This window comes from Bos javanicus, chromosome 22, assembly GCF_032452875.1.
Source record: "Bos javanicus breed banteng chromosome 22, ARS-OSU_banteng_1.0, whole genome shotgun sequence".
In the NCBI taxonomy this organism is placed as follows: Eukaryota; Metazoa; Chordata; class Mammalia; order Artiodactyla; family Bovidae; genus Bos; species Bos javanicus.
In genome coordinates, this window is record NC_083889.1 from 49,138,328 (window position 1) to 49,162,151 (window position 23,824).

At 39.1% G+C, this 23,824-nt stretch overlaps 2 protein-coding genes across 2 annotated transcripts in view; one reads left to right on the forward strand and one right to left on the reverse strand.

Annotated features, from left to right (window-relative positions):
- The window catches only part of GRM2 (glutamate metabotropic receptor 2), a 101,056-nt gene that overhangs the window by 56,852 nt on the left and 20,380 nt on the right, over positions 1-23,824 (reverse strand). The window lies entirely within an intron of this gene.
- Positions 21,981-23,076, forward strand: LOC133234947 (heme-binding protein 1-like). Its single transcript, XM_061395646.1, has one exon. The coding sequence runs from the start codon at positions 22,081-22,083 to the stop codon at positions 22,654-22,656; it is 576 nt and encodes a 191-aa protein (XP_061251630.1). The 5' UTR covers positions 21,981-22,080; the 3' UTR covers positions 22,657-23,076.

A 23,824-nucleotide genomic window follows, 5' to 3' on the forward strand; every position in this document is an offset into this window, starting at 1 on the left:
TCGCAGATTAATTTTGTATTCTTCAATCTTCCTATAATCACTTAGTTCCAGGAACTTTTGTTACTTATTCTTTCAGATTTTCTACATAGATGATTGTGTCATCTGAGAACAAAAGTGGTTTCATTTCTTTCTTCCCAGTTTGTATACTTTTTCCTTCCCTTTCTCATCTTATTGCATTAGCTAATGGTGTTGAAAGCAATGATTTTGGTCCTGATCTCAGCAGAAAAGCTTTAAGTGTGATGTTAGCTGTGTTTTTTTGTAGCTGTTCTTTATGAAGAAGCTCCCCTCTACTTTTATTTTGCTGAGAGTTCTTCATTATGGATGTTGGATTTTGTTAAACTATTTTTCTATATCTTGATATGATCATGTGATTTTTTTCCTTAGTCTGTTGAAGTTATGAATTACATTAACTGATTTTAAATTTGAACCAGCCTGACATAGCTGAAATACATTCCATTTAATTGTGGTATAATTCTTCTTATACATAGTGAGTTTTGATTTGCTAATGTTTTGTTGAGGATTTTTACATCTATGTTGGGGAGAAATGTTGGTCTACAGTTTTCATTTCTCGTAATGTCTTTGGCTTTGGTATTAGGGTAATGGTGGTTTCATAGAATGAGTTAGGAAGTATTCTGTTTCTATCTGAAGAAATTGTAGAGTATTGATATAATTTCTTTTTTAAAAGTTTGGTAGAATTCACAAGTGAACCCATTTGAGCCTGGTACTTTATATATTAGAAAGTTATTAATTAATTATTGACTCAATTCAATAAATATGGACCTACTAGATAATCAATTTCTTCCTCTGTATATTTTGGAAGATTGTCTTTTAAGGAATTAGTTTGCTTCATCTAGGTTCAAATTTGGGAACACAGAGTTGTTCAAAGTATTCCTTTATTGTGCTTTTAATGACTATGGTATCTGTAACGATGACATTAATGTGGCATTTCACATTAGTTTGGGGGCAATTATCAGACATTACTGCTTCAAATATGGCTTATGTTCCTTCTCCTTCTGGCACTGCCATCATGTGTATCTTAAATCTTTTGTGGTTGTTCCACCATTCTTGAATTTTCTGTTGTTTTTTTTCCCCCCAGACTTTTTCTCCTTGCCTTTTAGTTTGGGAAGTCTATTGTCATATTCTAAGCTCAGAGACACTTTTCTTAACCATGTCCTGTCTACTAATGAATACATCAATGGCATTCTTCATTTCTGTTACAATTTTTTTTTTAATCTATAGAATCTCTTTATTGTTAGAATTTCTATTTCTTTGTTTACATTATCCATCTGTTCTTGAATGTCGTTCACTTTCCCCATTAAAGACAATAGTATATTAATAATATATTTGCTAAAATTCTTGGTGTGATAATTTCAGCATTCTTGCCATATCTTTTTCTGGTTCTGATTCTTATTTAGTCTCTTCAAACTGTTTGTTTCTTTGGTTATTTTTTGTTAGTTTTTGGTTTTGCCTTTTAGTATAACTTGTAATTTTTTTGTTCAAAGATAGATCTGAGGTACTGGGTAAAAGGAATTGCGGTAAATAAACCTTAGTAATGTAGTGGTAAGTTGTGGAGGGAGGTGAAGCATTCTATAGTTTGGTGGTTATGTCCCAATCTTTTGATGATGCTGTACCCCTGGACTGTAAAGTTCACCAATGCTTTTCAGTCTTTTTCTTCCTTGCATGGAACAGATTGGCTGGAGGAACTGGGGTTGTGTATTTTTCTTCCTACATGTGATAGGTAGAGCCAACTATTATTGAGTACTTCTCTTTGATCTTATAGGTTAGATTGTGATATAACGCCAGCAGGTTAAGCTTGGGTAAAAAGTTTCTCCCAAGGGCAGGCCTTGTTAAGGAAACAATGCTGTTGCATACTTAAAAATAATTTATTTCCTCTCCCCCTGTCAAAAGCACAAGGGTATATTTCTCTGATATTCACAGCAAGGACCTGGTAGAACTTCTGGAGATTAAACTCACAAAATGTGAGGGCCCCACGATGACTAGCCCCGTGTTTTTCTCTCTCTTGCTCGTCCATGTTGAACCTTCAGTGATCCCTCAATTATAGTTTAGGTCTTCCTGTCCTCACACTGGTTCCTATGGAGGTTTCTGCTCTGATAAATTGTAATTCCCTGTACCCACCTATCTAGAGCTCCAATTATTTGCCCTGTGACCTCACTTCTCTGACAGAATAAGAAGTCTTTTTGAATTTTTGGTTTATTTAGTTTTTCACTTGCTAGGATGGAGTGAAGACTCCTAAAATCCTCACATGATGGACTGGAAACCATAAGTACTATCATTTTTTCTTATTCCAGTTATTGTATTTTTTGTATTTCAGTTAAGTTTTATTTGGTTTGTTTCTAAATTTGCTTATTATGTACATTTGCCTGTTTCCTGATGAATTTTATTTTTGGCTGTGCTGGGTCTTTGTTGCTGCATGGGCTTCCCTCTATTTGTGGCCAACAGGCTTCTCATTGCCGCGGTTTCTCTTGCTTTAGGGCACAGGCTCCAGAGTGCATGGACTTCAGTAGCGGCAGCATGTCAGCTCAGTAGCTATGGCTCCTGGGCTCTAGAGCACAGGCTCAATAGTTGTGGCACATGTGCTAGATGCTCCACAGCGTGTGGGATCTTCCCTGGTCAGGGACTGAACCTGTGCCTCCTGTATTGGCAGGTGGATTCTTTACCACTGAGCCACCCAGGAAGCCCCTCTTGATGAATTTTTTATATTTGTCTTTCACTTATTTCAAAATATTGCAACAGTTATTTATTTCTAGGCTTGACTATATCAATATCTTAGGTCTTTGCAGATCCATTCCTGCTAATTCTTACTCTCTGGTGCCTTCTTTCCTTGTGTATTTAGTAGGGTTTATTATTATTATTATTGTTATTATTATTAATGTGAGCTGCTCACTTTGCCTGTGAGAATTACTTGATTTCTGGGATAAACACAGGTTCCTACAGAGAGAATTTTGTAGCTTCTCTCAGATACTCGGGCAGGCAATTATCTAGAAGGACTGCAAACTAAAATCTCAGCTTACGTGTTTTTGTTGTGTAATCTAGGTTGTGTGAATTCTGGCTGAAAACCTGTAAGAGGGATGTCTCTGGTTATAAATCCTCAGGAGCTACTTTTCTTCTTCTATACAGTCCCCAAAAAAAGTCTCTCAAGAAATGTTCTCTGCCATGTTCAAGGGTTGGAAGGGTAATATTTATTTAGTACATACATGGAGAAGATCTGTTTGACTTCCCACTTTGGGCATGTCTTCTTGTCCCCTGATCCCTATAATGCTGTGACAACCAGAGCTCAAACTCACATGGTTTGGCAAATATGCTCAAGACAAAAAGGCAACTTTACAACTCCAGTTACCTTTATGAATTCCCATTTTGATTTGGTTTTGTTTCCGTATTCAGTTCAGTTCAGTTGCGTCCAACGCTTTGCAACCCCATGGACCGCAGCACACTAGGCTTCCCTGTCCATCATCAACTCCCAGAACTTGCTCAAACTCATGTCCATCAAGTTGGTGATGCCATCCAACCGTCTCATCCTTGGTGGTCCCCATCTCCTCACGCCTTCAGTCTTTCCCAGCATCAGGGTCTTTTCAAATGAGTCAGTTCTTCACATCAGATGGCCAAAGCACTGGCTTTTCAGCCTCAGCCTTAGTCCTTCCAATGAATATTCAGGACTGATTTCCTTGAGGATTGACTGGTTTGATCTCTTTGCAGTCCAAGGGACTCTCAAGAGTCTTCTCCAACACCACAGTTCAAAAGCATCAATTCTTCGGTGCTCAGCTTTCTTTATAGTCCAACTCTCACATCCATGCATGACGACTGGAAAAACCATAGCTTTGACTAGACAGAACTTTGTTGGTAAAGTAATGTCTCTGCTTTTTAATATGCTGTTTAGGCTGGTCATAGCTTTTCTTCCAAGGAACAAGGGTCTTTTAATTTCATGGCTGCAGTCACCATCCATAGTGATTTTGGAGCCCAGAAAAATAAAGTCTGTCACAGTTTGTTGTGATCCACACAGTCAAAGGCTTTGGCGTAGTCAATAAAGCAGAAGTAGATGTTTTTCTGGAACTCTCTTACTTTTTCTATGATCCAAAAGATGTTGGCAATTTGATCTCTGTATTATTTTCAGTATTATTATTTATATTATTATTATCTGCATTGTTTTCAGTATTATTAGTTTCAGTGTTATTTTCCATCTTATCATACTATCAGTGCTTTTATTTTAGTCAACATTTTAAATTGTTTTCATTTAAACATGTGTTAAACATTTTAAATTGTTTAAATTTTAAAAGCGTGAAGATTGATCAGGATTCATATGCCAATAGGTTGCTGGAAACCTAATAGCCTAATGGATGCCATTTTCAAACCCAATTTGGTCAGATCCATAATCAGTTTTAATAGATATATCTTGGTCAATATATCCTGCAGAGAGAAATAACCCACAGCATCTGTATTCTGTGCTATATATTCTTCATGTCAATCAGATCCCATTAAAACCTGATCCATTACAAGATGTCATGGCATGAAAAAAATCTCTGCTCAACAAGGATGATCTGGATCAGTCAGACTCGCATGAGTTAGAATCCGAGAGTAAATACGGAGTGAATCACTGAACATGTGCTGAGCTTTCACATGTCTAGATTCTATCAGATAGAGAGCAGAACATGAACATTCTGAGGAAACTAAAGCTATTAAATAGAGAAGACCCACAGAAAGAAGATGAGGACACTAGTTAGCTGACAGAAGGAGAAGGTAACAGAAGCAGAGAAACTCACAGGAGCTGGAGAGATCAGGTTCACAAAGTTCTGAGTTCTGAAGAAGTATCCCATCCAGTTCTACGATTCTACAGTCTTTCTACAATTCCAATACTTTGATCCCTATGACCTATCTTCCTAGGGATCCCTAGGATCCTCTCCCCAATCCTTGCAATGGTCTCTCATCATGCATGCTAGCTTTTGTGACATTCCCTGAAACTAATGGAAGCAGTAAAACCCTTCTATGACTATTTCATCATAGCCATGATGTAATGCGACCTTTATGTTGAGCACATAAAGTCCAGGAGAACATGGTCAGCAAGGAAATCTTTGCAGACTTGTCCCTCCACCTGTATGAGCTGAGTTACATGTGATCTTGGTATGGTTTCACTTCTGGAAAGCAATGAAGTGCCATCCATAAATGATTAAACAAACAAGTAGAATCTGACAGTAGGTCTTAGGTCTTGCTACCATATCAAGGGGACTAAACCCAAAGTCTTGGGATGTATGCTATATGAACACAGTAAGTTTGACATATCCCCTATGTTGCTATCCTGTTTGCTCTCAGTTGTGCAGAACAAAGTTAACACAGCAGGCCTAAGAAAGCTTCCTTAGGGAGATATGCTTGAAAAGTCAGCTATTCACTGGTGACAAGGAATCTGGATTTTGAGAATTCCACAATTCCCTAACTGATAAGGTCATTTACTGCAACTAAACTGTTTGTACAAGCCATGTAATTTATGCTGCTTTCCTTATGAAGGACTCTGGAATTTTGGTAGAAGCCATCAGAGGGTGTCTATGTGATTGAAAATGTTAGTTGCTCAGTTGTGTCCAACTCTGCGACCCTGTGGTTTGTAGTCTGCCTGGCTCCTCGGTCCATGGAATTCTCCAGGCAAGAATACTGGAGTGGGTTACCATTTCCTTCTCCAGGGGATCGTCCTAACTCGGGACTGAACCCAGGTCTCCTGCATTGCAGGCAGATTCTTTACCATCTGAGTCAAAAGGGAAGCCCTTATGTGAATGAACCCCAATAAAAACCCTATGCTTCTAGACTCAAGTTATCTTCCCTGGCATCTATGTTGTCATAAGTCATTGTTGGAGGAATAAAGCACTTCCTGTGCGGCTCTAATAGAAGAGTACTCTTAGAAACTTAGATCTGGTTTCCTCTAGACTTCACCTGTTTTGTGTTTTCCTTAGGTGATTGTACCTATATCATTTTACTGGAATAAATCTTAGTCACAATTACATCTATATGTGGAATCCTATGAGTCCCAGGGAATCACTAAACTTGGGGATGCTGGTGATTAGACAGTTTGTACAATACAGCAGTGTACAAAATCCAGAAAATAAGTCGTTAATTTATTGTGCAAATATGAGGACACAGACTTGGAGGGTGCTGGTAGCAATAGAAGGAGGAAGGACTGAAAGTAAGTTAAGAAACCCAGAACAAGAGACAGACGAGGTCCGAGTGAAGATATGTGGCACCAATATCCCTACTCTTCTAAGTATTATAGCTAATAACAGGGAAGGATTATTGATGGGCTACAAAAGAAGAAGACCATGGTGTGGATGGGACTCAGAGACCCTATATTTCCATCCTCAGCTCTGCTCTGTCTGTCTCTGATAGATGTGGAGTGGATAGAAGCCACAACCTACTCCATGGCACTTGTTACAGAAGACACAACCATGTGGTAGATATAAAACCCCTTATGTCACAGTTATGACTATGATCTTTAACTCACCTCTCCCTCCCTTCCTACCAGTGACACGACTCTCAGCAACCATATGAGTGTTGGCTGTCATCCAGAGCCATGGCCAGAACTACTCTGGTGGTTTCCACAAGATTTGGGCTATCATGTGCCTTCTTAAATCCTGAGATAGGATAGGAAGCCACAAGGAATAAAACACCACATCTTCTACTCATCTATGTAATAATAACAGAAAAGTGGCCAGTATGTTAGATTGAAGACATCGGGGAGACAATCCTATGGCAGCCGGAGTAGGTAAGTGTACTTATTAGCACAGAAGCAAAAGATACATGGAAGTTCCATAGGAATAAGTAGAATCTTAATTCTTTAAATATGAATGCTTATCATCCCAGGGCAGAGAATCTGGCCTTTTTGTTGGATCCAGAGTCTTCCACAGCCAGAGCTCAACACTGTTCTCTAGCTCCCTCTCACCCTCCCCTTTCCAGACTTGGGGGAGGGTTGTTTCTGAATGAAAGATGGAGAATGGTAGGAAGAAGAATCAGCGAAGTTTGAACAAGGAGTAGGAGAAAAGGACAAGAATAGGGATTAGAAGGAGTTGTATATGGAAGACCTGGACTAGAAATATGTGGTAACAGAATAAGAGTAAAGGGGTGAGGATCAAGAAAAGAGAAGTTGGGGAAAGGATAAGAAAGGCCCAAAGTCTTCTGGCTGAAGAGACGGCAGCATATAGGAAGCCACAAGCCTTGGGCGGGGACTGGTAGTGTTAGCCATAAAAGAGTTGGAGGCTCACTACCTGGGTGGAGTCTAGAGAGAGGAATGTGACCTGAAATTATGAAGGTTGGCACAGGAAAATTTCCAAAACTCATACAGTCTCCTCTAGATCTAACATACAAAAAGTAGAAAGAACAGAAAGCCAAAATTCAAAAAATAAAGTGATATGCCCTCAGGAGAAAAGGGTTACTATTCAGGTGTCCTGGCTCCAAGTCAGTGTCCAGCCAATTCCCATGAACTCTGGGCAAGAGCTGATTGTTAAAAGAAGAATCCAGGCTGTCCAAAGAGAGAGCCTGGGACTGAGAAGGGTGACAAGAAATTCCGTCTCTGCCTAGAAAAGAGCACAAAAAGAGCAAGAGTATCCATGAGGCTAATAGGCCCAGGAATGAAGTATCCTGGTGTGCTGAACATTGCTGCATATGGCCCTCAGGGAAATTCAAATCAAAACAATGATGAGACAGCACCTCATATCTGTTAGAAAGGCTATTATCAGAATACAAGATAATAAATTCTGGCAAAGATGTAAAGAAAAGAGAACCTTTGTGCACTACTGGTGGGATTATAAATTGGTGCAGCCACTATGGAAAAAACTATGACATTTTCTCAAAGAGTTAAAAATAGAATTACCATTTGATCCAGAAATCATACTTTTAGGTATATAATCTAAAGGAATTGAAGCCAGGATCTCAAAGAGATATCAGCACGCCCATGTTCACTGCAGCATTACTCACAATCACCAAGATATAGACACAACCTATATATTCATCAACAGTTGAATGGATAAAGAAAAGTGATATGTATACACACACACATACATACATAAAGAAAATGAGTGCACACACATATACATATATTGGAATATCATTCAGTCATAAGAATGAGTGAAATCCTGCCATTTGCAACAACCTGGATGGAGCTGGAGGACACTGTTGTTGTTCAGTTGCTAAGTTGAGTCCAACTCTTTGTGACTCCATGGGCTGCAGCATACCAGGCTTCCCTGTCCTTCACTATCTCCTGGAGCTTGCTCAGATTCATGTCCATTGAGTTGGTGATGCCATCCAACCATCACATCCTCTGCACCCTTTTCTCCTTTTGCCTTCAGTCATTCCCAGGATTAGTGTCTTTTCCAAAGAGTTGGTGGTTCTCATTAGATAGCCAAAGTACTGAAGCTTCAGCTTCAGTCCTTCCAATGAATATTCAGGGTTGATTGCCTTTAGGATTGACTGGTTTTATCTTCTTACTGTCCTTGTAAGAGTCCTTACAAGGGACTCTCAAGAGTCTTCTCCAGCACCATACTTCAAAAGCATGAATTCTTTGGTGCTCAGCCTTCTTCATGGTCCAACTCTTACATCTGTACATGACTACTGGGGAGGACATTATGTTACATGAAATAAGCAGGACATAGGACAAATACCGCATGATCCCACCTTTATGAGAATTTAAAATAGTCAAACTCACAGAAAGTAGAATAATGACTACCAGGGCTGGGAGGAGGGGGAAATGAGGAAGTATCTCTGAGTAAATTCTGGAGGTCTACGTACAATATCAGATCAGATCAGATCAGTCGCTCAGTCGTGTCCAACTCTTTGCGACCCCATGAATTGCAGCATGCCAGGCCTCCCTGTCCATCACCAACTCCCAGAGTTCGAACACTCAAACTCACGTCCATCGAGTCAGTGATGCCATCCAGCCATCTCATCCTCTGTCATCCCCTTCTCCTCCTGCCCCCAATCCCTCCCAGCATCAGAGTCTTTTCCAATGAGTCAACTCTTCGCATGAGGTGGCCAAAGTACTGGAGTTTCAGCTTTAGCATCATTCCTTCCAAAGAAATCCGAGGGCTGATCTCCTTCAGAATGGACTGGTTGGATCTCCTTGCAGTCCAAGGGACTCTCAAGAGTCTTCTCCAACACCACAGTTCAAAAGCATCGATTCTTTGGCGCTCAGCCTTCTTCACAGCCAAACTCTCTCATCCATACATGACCACTGGAAAAACCATAGCCTTGACTAGACGGACCTTCGTTGGCAAAGTAATGTCTCTGCTTTTGAATATGCTGTCTAGGTTGGTCATAACTTTCCTTCTAAGGAGTAAGCGTCTTTTAATTTTATAACTGCAGTCACCATCTGCAGTGATTTTGGAGCCCAGAAAAATAAAGTCTGACACTGCTTCCACTGTTTCCCCATCTATTTCCCATGAAGTGATGGGACTGGATGCCATGATCTTCGTTTTCTGAATGTTGAGCTTTAAGCCAACTTTTTCACTCTCCACTTTCACTTTCATCAAGAGGCTTTTGAGTTCCTCTTCACTTTCTGCCATAAGGGTGGTGTCATCTGCATATCTGAGGTTATTGATATTTCTACTGGCAATCTTGATTCCAGCTTGTGTTTCTTCCAGTCCAGCGTTTCTCATGATGTACTCTGCATATAAGTTAAATAAACAGCAAGACAATATACAGCCTTGATGAACTCCTTTTCCTATTTGGAACCAGTCTGTTGTTCCATGTCCAGTTCTAACTGTTGCTTCCTGACCTGCATACAAATTTATCAAGAGGCACATCAGGTGGTCTGATATTCCCATCTCTTTAAGAATTTTCCACAGTTTATTGTGATCCACACAGTCAAAGGCTTTGGCATAGTCAATAAAGCAGAAATAGATGTTTTTCTGGAATTCTCTTGCTTTTTCCATGATCCAGCGGATGTTGGCAATTTGATCTCTGGTTCCTCTGCCTTTTCTAAAACCAGCTTGAACATCAGGAAGTTCACGGTTCACGTATTGCTGAAGCCTGGCTTGGAGAATTTTGAGCATTACTTTACTAGCGTGTGAGATGAGTGCAATTGTGCGGTAGTTTGAGCATTCTTTGGCATTGCCTTTCTTTGGGATTGGAATGAAAACTGATCTTTTCCAGTCCTGTGGCCACTGCTGAGTTTTCCAAATTTGCTGGCCTATTGAGTGCAGCACTTTCACAGCATCATCTTTCAGGATTTGGAATAGCTCAACTGGAATTCCATCACCTCCACTAGCTTTGTTCGTAGTGATGCTTTCTAAGGCCAACTTGACTTCACATTCCAGGATGTCTGGCTCTAGGTCAGTGATCACACCATCGTGATTATCTGGGTCGTGAAGATCTTTTTTGTACAGTTCTTCTGTGTATTCTTGCCACCTCTTCTTAATATCTTCTGCTTCTGTTAGGTCCATACCATTTCTGTCCTTTATCGAGCTCATCTTTGCATGAAATGTTCCTTTGGTATCTCTGATTTTCTTGAAGAGATCCCTAGTCTTTCCCATTCTGTTGTTTTCCTCTATTTCTTTGCATTGATTGCTGAAGAAGGCTTTCTTATCTCTTCTTGCTATTCTTTGGAACTCTGCATTCAGATGTTTATATCTTTCCTTTTCTCCTTTGCTTTTCACTTCTCTTCTTTTCACAGCTATTTGTAAGGCCTCCCCAGACAGCCATTTTGCTTTCTTGCATTTCTTTTCTATGGGAATGGTCTTGATCCCTGTCTCCTGTACAATGTCATGAACCTCATCCCATAGTTCATCAGGCACTCTATCTATCAGATTTAGGCCCTTAAATCTATTTCTCACTTCTACTGTATAATCATAAGGGATTTGATTTAGGTCATACCTTAATGGTCTAGTGGTTTTCCCTACTTTCTTCAATTTAAGTCTGAATTTGGCAATAAGGAGTTCATGGTCTGAGCCACAGTCAGCTCCTGGTCTTGTTTTTGCTGACTGTATAGAGCTTCTCCATCTTTGGCTGCAAAGAATATAATCAATCTGATTTTGGTGTTGACCATCTGGTGATGTCCATGTATAGAGTCTTCTCTTGTGTTGTTGGAAGAGGGTGTTTGTTATGACCAGTGCATTTTCTTGGCAAAACTCTATTAGTCTTTGCCCTGCTTCATTCCGTATTCCAAGGCCACATTTGCCTGTTACTCCAGGTGTTTCTTGACTTCCTACTTTTGCATTCCAGTCCCCTATAATGAAAAGGACATCTTTTTTGGGTGTTAGTTCTAAAAGGTCTTGTAGGTCTTCATAGAACCGTTCAACTTCAGCTTCTTCAGCATTACTGGTTGGGGCATAGACTTGGATTACTGTGATATTGAATGGTTTGCCTTGGAAACGAACAGAGATCATTCTGTCGTTTTTGAGATTGTATCCAAGTACTGAATTTCGGACTCTTTTGTTGACCATGATGGCCACTCCATTTCTTCTGAGGGATTCCTGGCTGCAGTAGTAGATATAATGGTCATCTGAGTTAAATTCACCCATTCCAGACCATTTCAGTTCGCTGATTCCTAGAATGTCGACATTCACTCTTGCCATCTCTTGTTTGACCACTTCCAATTTGCCTTGATTCATGGACCTAACATTCCAGGTTCCTATGCAATATTGCTCTTTATAGCATCGGACCTTGCTTCTATCACCAGTCACATCCACAGCTGGGTATTGTTTTTGCTTTGGCTCCATCCCTTCATTCTTTCTGGAGTTATTTCTCCACTGATCTCCAGTAGCATATTGGGTACCTACTGACCTGGGGAGTTTCTCTTTCAGTATCCTATCATTTTGCCTTTTCATACTGTTCATGGGGTTCTCAAGGCAAGAATCCTGAAGTGGTTTGCCATTCCCTTCTCCAGTGGACCACATTCTGTCAAATCTCTCCACCATAACCTGCCTGTCTTGGGTTGCCCCACGGGCATGGCTTAGTTTCACTGAGTTAGACAAGGCTGTGGTCCTAGTGTGATTAGATTGACTAGTTTTCTGTGAGTATGGTTTCAGTGTGTTTGCCCTCTAATGCCCTCTTGCAACACCTACCGTCTTATTTAGAGCCTATATTTAACAATATTGCATTATACACTTGAAATTCGTTAAGAAGGTAGATCTTATGTTAAGGGCCCTTACCATAAAAGAAAGAAAATTATTTAACTTGATAAATAAAGCAATGGAAGGAATCTTTTGGATCTGATGAATGTTTATAGCTTTGATTTTGGTCATTATGTGGGACCAAATTCATCAAGTTGTATATATTAAATATGTACAGCTTATTGTATGTCACTCATGCCTCAATATAGTGGTGTTTAAAAGAATTCTAAGAGAATACTTGGAACAGTTGTACCCTAATGAAAAGAACACAGATGAAGTGGACAAAATTCCTAGATATACATAAATTATGAAAACTGACCCCAGAAGAAATAGGAAATCTGAATAGATCTATAATAAAGAGATTGAATCAATAATGAAAAACTTCCCATTAAGAAAATTTAGTATCAGGTTGCTCTGCCACTGAATTCTTAACAAATATTTAAAGAATTAATATCAATCCTTTTCAAACCTTCCAGAAGAGAGAACAGAAGAGAACACTTCCTTAATCATTCTGTGGGGCCATATTACCTTCATAGCAAAGCCACAGAGGGACGCTACAAGAAGATTGCATACCGCATCCCTTATGAATATATTAATAGATGCAAAAATCTTCAACAAAATATTAATAAAGCAGATCCTACAGCAAGATAAAAGGACTGCACACTGTGATCAAGTGGAAATTTTCCCCGGGACTTAAGGTTCAACATACAAAATCATCTAAAGTAATAAAGCACATTAACAGAACAAAGAAAGGAAATTCACATGATCCTCTCCATGCAGCAAAAACTTTGACAATATCCAACACCCTTTCAGGATAAATACATTCAGAAAACAAAAAAATGGAAGATCCTCAACATGGTAGAAAGTACTTATGAAAAAATCCCAGTTAATATCATACTCAAAGGTAAAAGACTGGCAGCATTTTCCTCCCAAGATTAGAAACTAGACAAGAAGGCCCACCTCACTGTTTTTCAACACTGTACTGAAATTCTAACCAACAATTAGATAAGAAAAAGGAAAAGCATCCACATTGGAAAGGAAAGACTAAAGTTATCTCTGTTCACAAATGACATTATCCTATCTATAAAACATTCCAAATAGGGACTTCCTTGGCGATCCAGTGGTTAGGACTCCACGCTCTGCTTCAAGGGGCACAGGTTCAATCCCTGGTCAGGGAACTAAGATATGGCATGCCATGCAATGAGGCCAAAAAGACCCCAAAAACTCCTAAATAATTGTTTTAACTATTAGAACTAATAAATGAATCCAGCAAAGTTGTGGTTACAAAACAACACACACACACAGGTGTGTTATTATACATCAGCAATGAACAATCTGAAAGGAAATTAAGAAAACAATTTCACAATTTACAATACTATCAAAAAGAATAATATATCTATGAATAAATTAACTCAAGAAGGCAAAAGACTTGTACATGGAAACTAAAAACATTGCTGAAAGAAATTAGAGAAGACCTAAGCAAATGAGAAAACATCTGTGTTCATAGATTTGAGGACTTAATAATTTTTGTTACAAAGGCAATACAGTTGGCCCTCCCTATCCACAGATTCCACATCCATGGATATGAAGGATATGTCTATGAATATACTATATATCCACTACACTTTGCCATTTTATATAGGGGACTTGAATATCTATAAATTTTGGTATATAAGGAAAGTCCTGGAACCAATCTCCACAGATAATAGGGACAACTGTACTCCACAAAGTGGTCTACAAATCCAATGCAATTCTTATCAAAATTTCAATGATCTTATTTACAGAAATGAAAAAGCAGATCTTCAAATTACTATGGAATTTCTATGACTCTTGAATAGTCAAAACAATCTTGAAAAAATAACAAATTTGGAGGACTGACATTTTCTAATTTCAAAATTTACTTAAAAAACTACCATAATAAAAACAATGCAGTACTATCACACACAAAAATAAACTCGTAATGGCTTAAAGACTTAAACATAAGACATGACACCATAAAAATCTTGGAAGAAAGCATAGGCAAAACATTCTCCGACATAAATCATACCAATATTTTCTTATATCAGTCTCCCAAGGCAATAGAAATAAAAACAAAAATAAACAAATGGGATCTAATAAAACTTACAAGCATTTGAACAGCAAAAGAAACCATAAATAAGAAAGGAGGGAAGGAAGAAAAGACAACCTATGGAATGGGAGAAGATACTTGCAAATGATAAAACAGAAAAGGAATTAATCTCTAAAATACATAAACAGTTCAACAACAACAAAACAAACAACCCAATTGAAAAATGGGCAAAGACCTTAATAGACATTTCTCCAAAGAAGATATACAGATGGCCAGTAGACACATGAAAAGATGCTCAGCATCGCTAATTATTAGAGAAATGCAATCAAAACTACAACAAAGTACCACCTCACACCAGTCAGAATGGCCATCACTAAAAACTCTACAAATGCTGGAGAGCGTATAGAGAAAAAGGAGTCCTCCTATACTGTGGGTAGGAATGTAAGCTGGTGTAGCCACTACAGAAAACATGCAGCTTCCTCCAAAAACTAAAAACAGAATTACCATATGATACAGCAATCCCACTCCTGGTCCCAGACAAAACTAAAATTGAAAGGTACATGTACCCCTATGTTCACAGCAGCACTGTTCACAGTAGCCAAGTTATGGAAACAACCTAAATGTCCACTAACAGATGAGTGGATACAGACGATGTGTACATACATACAATGGAATACTGCTCAGCTATAAAAAAGAATGAAACAATGCCATTTGCAGCATCATGGATGCAACCAGAGATGCTCCATACTGACTGAAGTAAGCTAGAAAGAAAAAGACAAATACCATATGATATCACTTAGCTGTGGAATCTAAAATATGGCACAAATGAACGTATCTACAGAACAGAAACAGACTCACAGACATAGAGAACAGACTTGCGGTTGCCAAGGTGAAGGGGGTGGGGGAGGGAAAGACTGGGAGTGGTGGATTAGCAGATGTAAACTACTATATATAGGATGGATAAGCAACAAGGTCCTCCTGTATACCACTGGGAATCATATGCAATATCCTGTGATAAACCATCATGGAAAAGAACACGAATGTCTGTATCTGTCTGAGTCCCTTTGCTGTACAGCAGAGATTGGTACAACATTGTAAATCTACTATACATCAATTTAAAAAAAAAGAAAACAGCGTGGTGCTGGCATAAGGACAGACACAGTGCTGGGACACCTACATATCCGTATGCAAAAAAAGAAGTTGGACTCCTACCAGCATGCTGCTGCTGCTGCTGCTGTCCCTACCAGCATACATAAAAATTAAAATGGATCAGTGACCTAAATATAAAAGGTAAAGCCATAAGATTCTTTAATATATTTTTATTGAGGTGAAATTCACATAACATTAACCATTTCAAAATGTACAATTCAGTGGCATTTAGTACAATACAGTCCCAACGTTTTGCAACCACCAAATGCAAGAGCATTTTTGAAAGGGCTCGTGTGGGGAAAAGAAGGTTTACATGGATACTGGGCAGTCATTGGGTGAAATGCAATGTGTCTGCCCACCACCTCTTGCTTTGGACAACCCTGCCCCTTTTCCATGGGGTGCTGGTTGGATCTGTCGGTCCCCAAACCACCTCCTACATCCACTTAAAGGGGAGGGCATGTGATCCACAGTATCCCACAGAACCTGTAAAACCATAAAATTCGTATAAGAAGACAACGGGATAAATTTTTATGAGCTTGGATTTGGCAAGTGGATTCTTAGATATGACACCAAAAGCACAAGCAACAAAAGAAAAAAGACAAACTCATTCATTAAAATTAAACAAACAAACTTCTGTGCACCAAAGGACATTGTTAGGAAAGATAAAGACTGGAACTTCCCTGGTGGTCCAGTGATTTAGACTTTCACTGCAGGCGGTGTGGGTTTGATCCGTGGTCAGGGTCAGGGAACTAAGATCCCCCATGCTGCGTGCATTGGGGTGGGGTTAGGGAGCCATGAGGGGGAAAGAAAGAAAAGAAAGGAAAAAAACAACCTACAAAATAGGAGAAAATACTTTCAAATCATATATCTGATAAGGGTCTAGTATTCAAAATATATAAAAGACTCTTATAACTCAACAACTAATATGCAAAGAAGCCAATTTTAAAATGGGCAAAGGACTTGAATAGACATTTCTCTAAAGAAGTTAGGCAAATGATTAACAAACACATGAAAAGACGTGTTGTAAGAATTGAGAATAGGTACTCAATTAAATATTTGTACATGACTGTTTATAACAGCACTATGTGCAATAAATAAAAGGTGGAAACTACTCACAGCAGCACTGTTCACAATAGCCAAGTCATGGAAACAAGCTAAATGTCCACTGACAGATGAATGGATACACTGGATGTTCATCATGGGTGAATGGATAAGCATTCATCCATGTTCATCAGTGGATGAATGGATAAGCAAAATGCAGTGTATACATACAATGAAATATCATTCAACCAAGAAAATGAAGTACTAATAAAACACAGATGAACACAAAACACATTACGCTAAGTCAAAGAAGCCAGACATACAAAGTCACACATTGCATGATTCCAATTTTATGCAACATCCAGGATAGGTAAATCAATAGAGATAGAACACAGACTGATGGATGGTTTTGTGAGGGGCTGGAGAAACGAGGAATGGGGAATAATTGTTTAATAACAAAGTTTTTTTGGAGGTGATGAAAATGTTTTGGAACTAGACAGAGGTGATGGTTGTTCAACACTGTGAGTTTACCAAATGCCACTGGATTGTTCACTTTAAAATTAGTTTATGTTATGTGAAAAAGTTGGCTTAAAGCTCAACATTCAGAAAACGAAGATCATGGCATCTGGTCCCATCACTTCATGGGAAATAGATGGGCAAACAGTGGAAACAGTGTCAGACTTTATTTTTTGGGGGCTCCAAAATCACTACAGATGGTGACTGCAGCCATGAAACTAAAAGACGCTTACTCCTTGGAAGAAAAGTTATGACCAACCTAGATAGCATATTCAAAAGCAGAGACATTGTTTTGCCAACAAAGGTCCGTCTAGTCAAGGCTATGGTTTTTCCTGTGGCCATGTATGGATGTGAGAGTTGGACTGTGAAGAAGGCTGAGTGCCAAAGAATTGATGCTTTTGAACTGTGGTGTTGGAGAAGACTCTTGAGAGTCCCTTGGACTGCAAGGAGATCCAACCAGTCCATTCTGAAGGAGATCAGCCCTCGGATTTCTTTGGAAGGAATGATGCTGAAGCTGAAACTCCAATACTTTGGCCACCTCATGCAAAGAGTTGACTCATTGGAAAAGACTCTGATGCTGGGAGGGATTGGGGGCAGAAGGAGAAGGGGACGACAGAGGATGAGATGGCTGGATGGCATCACTGACTCGATGGACGTGAGTCTGAGTGAACTCTGGGAGTTGGTGATGGACAGGGGGTCGCAAAGAGTCAGATATGACTGAGCGACTGAACTGAACTGATGTTAATTTTACCTCAGTCAAGTCAGTTGCTCAGTTGTGTCTGACTCTTTGGGACCCCATTAATCGCAGCATGCCAGGCTTCCCTGTCCTGTCATCAACTCCTGGAGTCTACCCAAACTCATGTCCATTGAGTTGGTGATGTCATCCAACCATCTGATCCTCTGTTGTCCCCCTGTCCTCCTGCCCTCAATCTTTCCCAGCATCAGGGTCTTTTCACCTCACTAAAAAAAAAAAAAATTTACCTCACTGAAAAAAAAAATATTATGGATAAAAAACAGGGAAGAATTTCACAAACTTCAAGCAAGCATAGAATTTCTGAACAGGATATAAAAAGCCCTAAGCATTAAAAAAAAAACTGATAAACTGTACTTCAGCCAAATTTAAGTCTTTGCTCATTAATAGAACAAGATGATCAAGAGCAAAGCTACAGAGTAGGGAAAGGATTCACAATACATTTATCTGATAAAGGACTCATCCTGAATATATAAAGAATTCAAACATATCAATATTAAAAGATAACCCCAAAAAAATGGGCAGAAGGCCTGAAAAAAATACTTCAAAAAAGATCTATGAATAGGCAAAAAGTACATAACATGTTTATTATAGTTAATACCCAGAGAAATACAAATTAAAACCACAGTAAGACACCACCACACACACACATGAGCATGTGAGTTAAAGGACTGACAGGTGGCAAAGAGATGGAGTATATGGAGTCCTCATATATAGCTGTAAAATGATACAATTACTTGAGAAAAACTTAGGAATTTTTAATAAAGATTTTAAAAAAACAAACAAACACTGACCCCCATGACTCAACCATTCCACTCTTAGGCATTTACTAGAGAGAAGTGAAAACTTATGTCCACAAAAAGTCTTGCCCAGAAGTGTTTGGTGTGTGTGTATACATACATATACATACATATATATATATATATATATATATATACACATGTATCTTTAAAAATTGGACACAATCCAAAATATACATCAACAGGAGAATGGATAACCAAATTATGGTGTATTTGTACAATGGAATACTATTCGGCAATAAAAAGGAACAAAGACCTGATTCTCACAACATGAATAACATGATGGTAAACAGAATGAGAAAAAAAAAATCATATATGGTATGATTTCATCTTGGAAAGTTCCGTTACAGGCAAAAAACTTATCTATAATGATCGAAATCAGAACAGTTGTCTCTAGGAGGAAGTGGGAAGGGGCTGGAAAAGGGGCCTCAGGGAACATTCACAAGTAATGGGAAATCTAGATTTGAGTGATGTTTACATGGGTGTACACATTTGTCAAAATTCACCGACTTGTACCCTTAAAAATCTATGCATTTTAAATATGTAAAATACTTCTCAATTTTTGTTTAAAATCACACAGGCATCAGATTTTTCTACAGCAACATTCAAAGCAGAAGACAATAAAGAAATGTCTACCAAGTTCTGAAGGAAGGAGTGTGGACCATGAGGAAGGTGGTCAAAGGTACAAACGTCCAGTTATAAAATAAGTAAGTACTAGGGATATAACCCGGAGAAGGCAATGGCAACCCACCCCAGTACTCTTGCCTGGAAAATCCCATGGACGGAGGAGCCTGGTGGGCTGCCGTCTATGGGGTCGCACAGGGTCGGACACGACTGGAGCGACTTGGCAGGCAGCAGGGATATAACCTGGAGGAAGAAATGGCAACCCACTCCAGTGTTCTTGTCTGGGAAATCCTATGGACGTAGTAGCCCGGTGGGCTGTGTCCATGGGATCACAAAGGAGTCGGACATAACTTAGTGACTAAATAACAATGAAGAGGGATATAAAATGATGACTATAGTTGACAGTGGTGTGTGAAACCCATGGAAGTCGTGAAGAGAGTAGATTCTAAGAGTTCTCATTACAAGGAAAAGTTTTTTTTTTCTTAAATTTTTCTTTTAATTGTATCTATATGAGATGATTCTCCATGCAAGAATACTGGAGTGGGTTGCCATTTCCTTCTCCAGGGGATCTCCCCAACCCAGGAATCAAACCTGGGGCTCCTACATTGGCAGTCAAGTTCTTTACTGCTAGTGCCAGCTAGGAAGCTATGAGATGATGGATGATAAATAAACTTACTACAATAATTATTTCACAGTATGCATAAATCAAGCCTTTATGATGAACACCTTAAACTTACATAGTGCTGTGTGTCAATTATATCTCAATAAAACTGGAGAAAAAAGATACAAGACAATTTTCTTTTAATTTAGAAGAGCTTGTTGGTTCACAAATTGGCCCTGTACATGGAAGGCAAGGAGAGACAGAAGAAAGAGGGAGATCATTCCAGATTAGAAGGTGGCATATTTAATAAGCAAGGGAACTTACTTTCAAGGTTCACTTTGGGCAGCTGCAGACAAGTAGATCTCTGCACACACCAACCAGGATCTTAAAAGTTTATGTAGAGGCCTTAATGAGGTTTGGTCATGTACCATCCAGATGTTCTCAACAACACATTACTCCGTCAAGGCTGCATCCTGGCAACAGCTCCCACTATGGGAATGGCAAGCAGACATACATTCCAAGGACAGGGAGGGAATAAGGAGCTTCTGATTTCCGGAGTCTACCTCAAGGGTCAACCAGCTTTATGCTCTTTGGATGACCTCCTCCAACAGAGCCTAAAGAGACTCAACAACTAAAGATAATGTAGTGTGCTAGATGAGTTCCTAGAACAGAAAAAGGACATTAGGTAAAAACTAGGAAATCTGACCTCAAAATATTTAAACCAGTCAATCTTTTATTCAAGCAAAAAAGCCAAGAGGCAAACATCCTAAGGTATGTTCACTTTGTAAAAAGATTTGAGATTTACCTCTATGAATCGTGTACATTTTTCAATAAAAATTTATTTTACATCTGTATAATGGGTATATTAATAAAATCTACTTAATATAGGTATTGCATAAAATGAAATAACCTATGCACAATATGTATAATAACATATATATAAGAGATTCTTGAACACAATAAATAATAAACGTTGTTTATTGTTTACATTAAAAGGATAAGAACACTCCTAGTTTACATTTTTAAAATTCTGGAAGGAGAGGGAGGAAGAGAATGGGAGTAAATATGAAAAAAAATTAGGCAGAAGTTGATAATTCTAAAAGGTAGCTAATGGGTCCACTGAGGTATTCTACTTTTTACATACAATTTTTCATAATAAAAAGGGGGATATAACCACTGGAAGCAAGGGGGTCTTTTTATTAAGAAGAATTTCTATTAAAATTTGGCAAAGTAAACTAATAAAACCTAAGATTTGAAATCTTTCCTGGGTGGTATGGTCAACATGGTGAGTAGGAAGACCCTGAGCTCATGGGCATAATGAAATCACAACTCTACAAAGAAACTATTGATAAGAAAAGTGAGAAGACTAGCAGAAAAGATCTACAACTAAAGATATAAAGAAGGAACCACAAGGAGTAAGAAGGGGAGAGATGTGATAGAGTCAAGACCCATATCCCCAGATGGGAGATCCACAAACAGAAGAACAATTATAATTGCTGAGGTTCTGTCCAAGGAGTGAGTGATCTGAGCCCTGCATTGAGCTCCCCAGCCCAGGAGTCCACTGCATTTATATACAATTAGAACAAACTATCAGCAAAAGAAATTAATAAAACAATTCCATTTACAATCACATCAAAAGAAATAAAATACCTAGGAATAAATCTAAGGAGGTAAAAGATCTGTATTTGGAAAACTTTAACAGGCTGATGAAAGAAACTGAAGATGACACAAACTGATAGAAAGATATATCATGTTCATGGATTAGAAGAATTAACACTGTTAAAATGACCATACTATCCAAAGCAATCTACAAATTCCGTGAAATCTCTATCAATACACCAATGGCATTCTTCACAGATCTAGAACAAATAATTCTAAAAATTTTAATAAAATACAAAAGTGCTCAAATAACCAAAACAATCTCAATAAAGAAGAACAGAACTGAAGGTATTCCCTGATTCCAAACTATATTATAAAGCTACAGTCATCAAAACAATATGCACTGGTGTGAAAACAAGACACACAGATCAATGGAACAGAATAGAGAGCCCACAAATGAATCCACACATATATGGGCTCATTATATTAATGATTATATGGGCAATTAAACTATGACAAAGGAGGCAAGAATACACAACGGGAAAAAGACAGCCTCTTCAATAAATAGCGTTGGTAAAACTGGACAGCTGCATGCAAAAGAATCAAACCGGACTACTTTCTTACATCATGTACAAAAATAAATTCAAAATGCATTTAAAAACAAAATATAATATTGTATGTCAACTATACTTCAATAAAAAATAAAAGTAAATGGATTGAAAAATAAAAGGCTTGACCGTCCCGTGCTCGCCCGGGATCCCTGCTCGCGCCGGCTGCGCCAGCCCTTTCCCCCTACCCCGTGTTTCCCCGCCCGTCTTGAGCACCACGGCGACACCATGTTGGGCATGATCAAGAACTCGCTGTTCGGGAGCGTAGAGACTTGGCCTTGGCAGGTCCTGAGCAAAGAGAGCAAGGGAGATGTCTTCTATGAGGAGAGGGCCTGTGAAGGCGGGAAGTTTGCCACAGTGGAAGTGACAGATAAGCCTGTGGATGAGGCTCTGAGGGAGGCATTGCCGAAAGTCATGAAGTATGTGGGAGGCTCCAATGATAAGGGACTCGGAATGGGGATGACAGTCCCTATTTCCTTTGCTGTGTTCCCCAGTGACGATGGGGACCTACAGAAGAAATTAAAAGTCTGGTCCCAGATTCCAAACAAGTTTCAAAGCGACCCGCCAGCTCCCAGCGATGACAGCATTAAGATCGAAGACAGGGAAGGCATCACTGTCTATTCCACGCAGTTTGGTGGTTATGCTAAGGCAGCTGATTACACTGCCCAAGCCGCCCAGCTGCGGTCCGCCCTGGAGAGCACAGCCAAGTACCAGACTGACTTCTACTTCTGCACCAGGTATGACCCTCCCATGAAGCCCTACGGACGTCGCAACGAGGTCTGGCTGGTGAAGAGCAGTGAATGAGTCACTGGCTGTGCCCCAAGCTCCACGGGGGTCTGCATCTGTGCCCACTTCCCCTGGGAAGAAGCAGCGCCCCTGTGCCGCTCCAGCAGAACCAACTTCCCTTCAGAGCCAGTCACTGCCAATTTCCTGAGATACGCACGGGCCAGATGCTGAGGCTCTGTTTCTCTTGGTGGGAAATAACGTACCCACGATACACATGCATCCTTCTAATTGACTAATAGACAATTCAGTGGTAGGCCAGAAAAACCCAGCAGCATTTTTCCAGCTCTCTGGATCCCCTAAAAACAGATATTTACAAATCATGAAAACTGTATTTTTATTAATCCACGAAGTGTGATTTACGCGTGATCTTTCATATGTAATTCTTAGAAGAGCTTTCTTTAAAAAGAAGCCAAAAATAAAGATCTTTGACTTCAAACAGCTGGAAAAAAAAAAAAAAGAAAGAAAAATAAAAGGCTTAAATTTAACACCTAAAACCATAAAACTTCTAGAAGAAAACATAAGCTGTAAGTTTTTTGACACTGGTCTTGATAATTTTTTTGCATGTGTCTCCTCAGGCAAGGGAAACAAAACCACATGGGACTATATCAAACTAAAAAGCTTTTGCACAGTAAAGGAAACTATTAATGAAGTGAAAAGGCCACTTACTGAATTACAGAAGATATAACTGCAAATGATCTATCTGATAAGGGGTTAATATCCAAAATATACAAAAACTCAAACAACTCAAGATAGAAAGAATACACCCAACTCTCACATCCATACGTGACTCCTGGAAAAACCACAGCTTTGACAAAATGGACCTTTGTTGGCAAAGTAATGTCTCTGCTTTTTAATATGCTGTCTAGGCTAGTCATAGCTTTTCTTCCAAGGAGCAAGCATCTTTTAATTTCATGGCTGCAGTCACCATCTGCAGTGATTTTGGAGCCCCCCAAAATAAAGTCTGTCACCATTTCCATTGTTTTCCCATCTATTTGCCATGAAGTGATGGGACCAGATGCCATGATCTTAGTTTTCTGAATGTTGAGCTTTAAGCCAACTTTTTCACTCTCCTCTTTCACTTTCATCAAGAGGCTCTTTAATCCTTCTTCACTTTCTGTCATAAGGGTGGTGTCATCCGCATATCTGAAGTTATTGATATTTCTCCCAGCAATCTTGACTCCAGCTT

Coding starts and splice junctions, on each gene's coding strand:
- LOC133234947 (XM_061395646.1), top strand. CDS start 22,081: ATGTTGGGCATGATCAAGAACTCGCTGTTCGGGAGCGTAGAGACTTGG.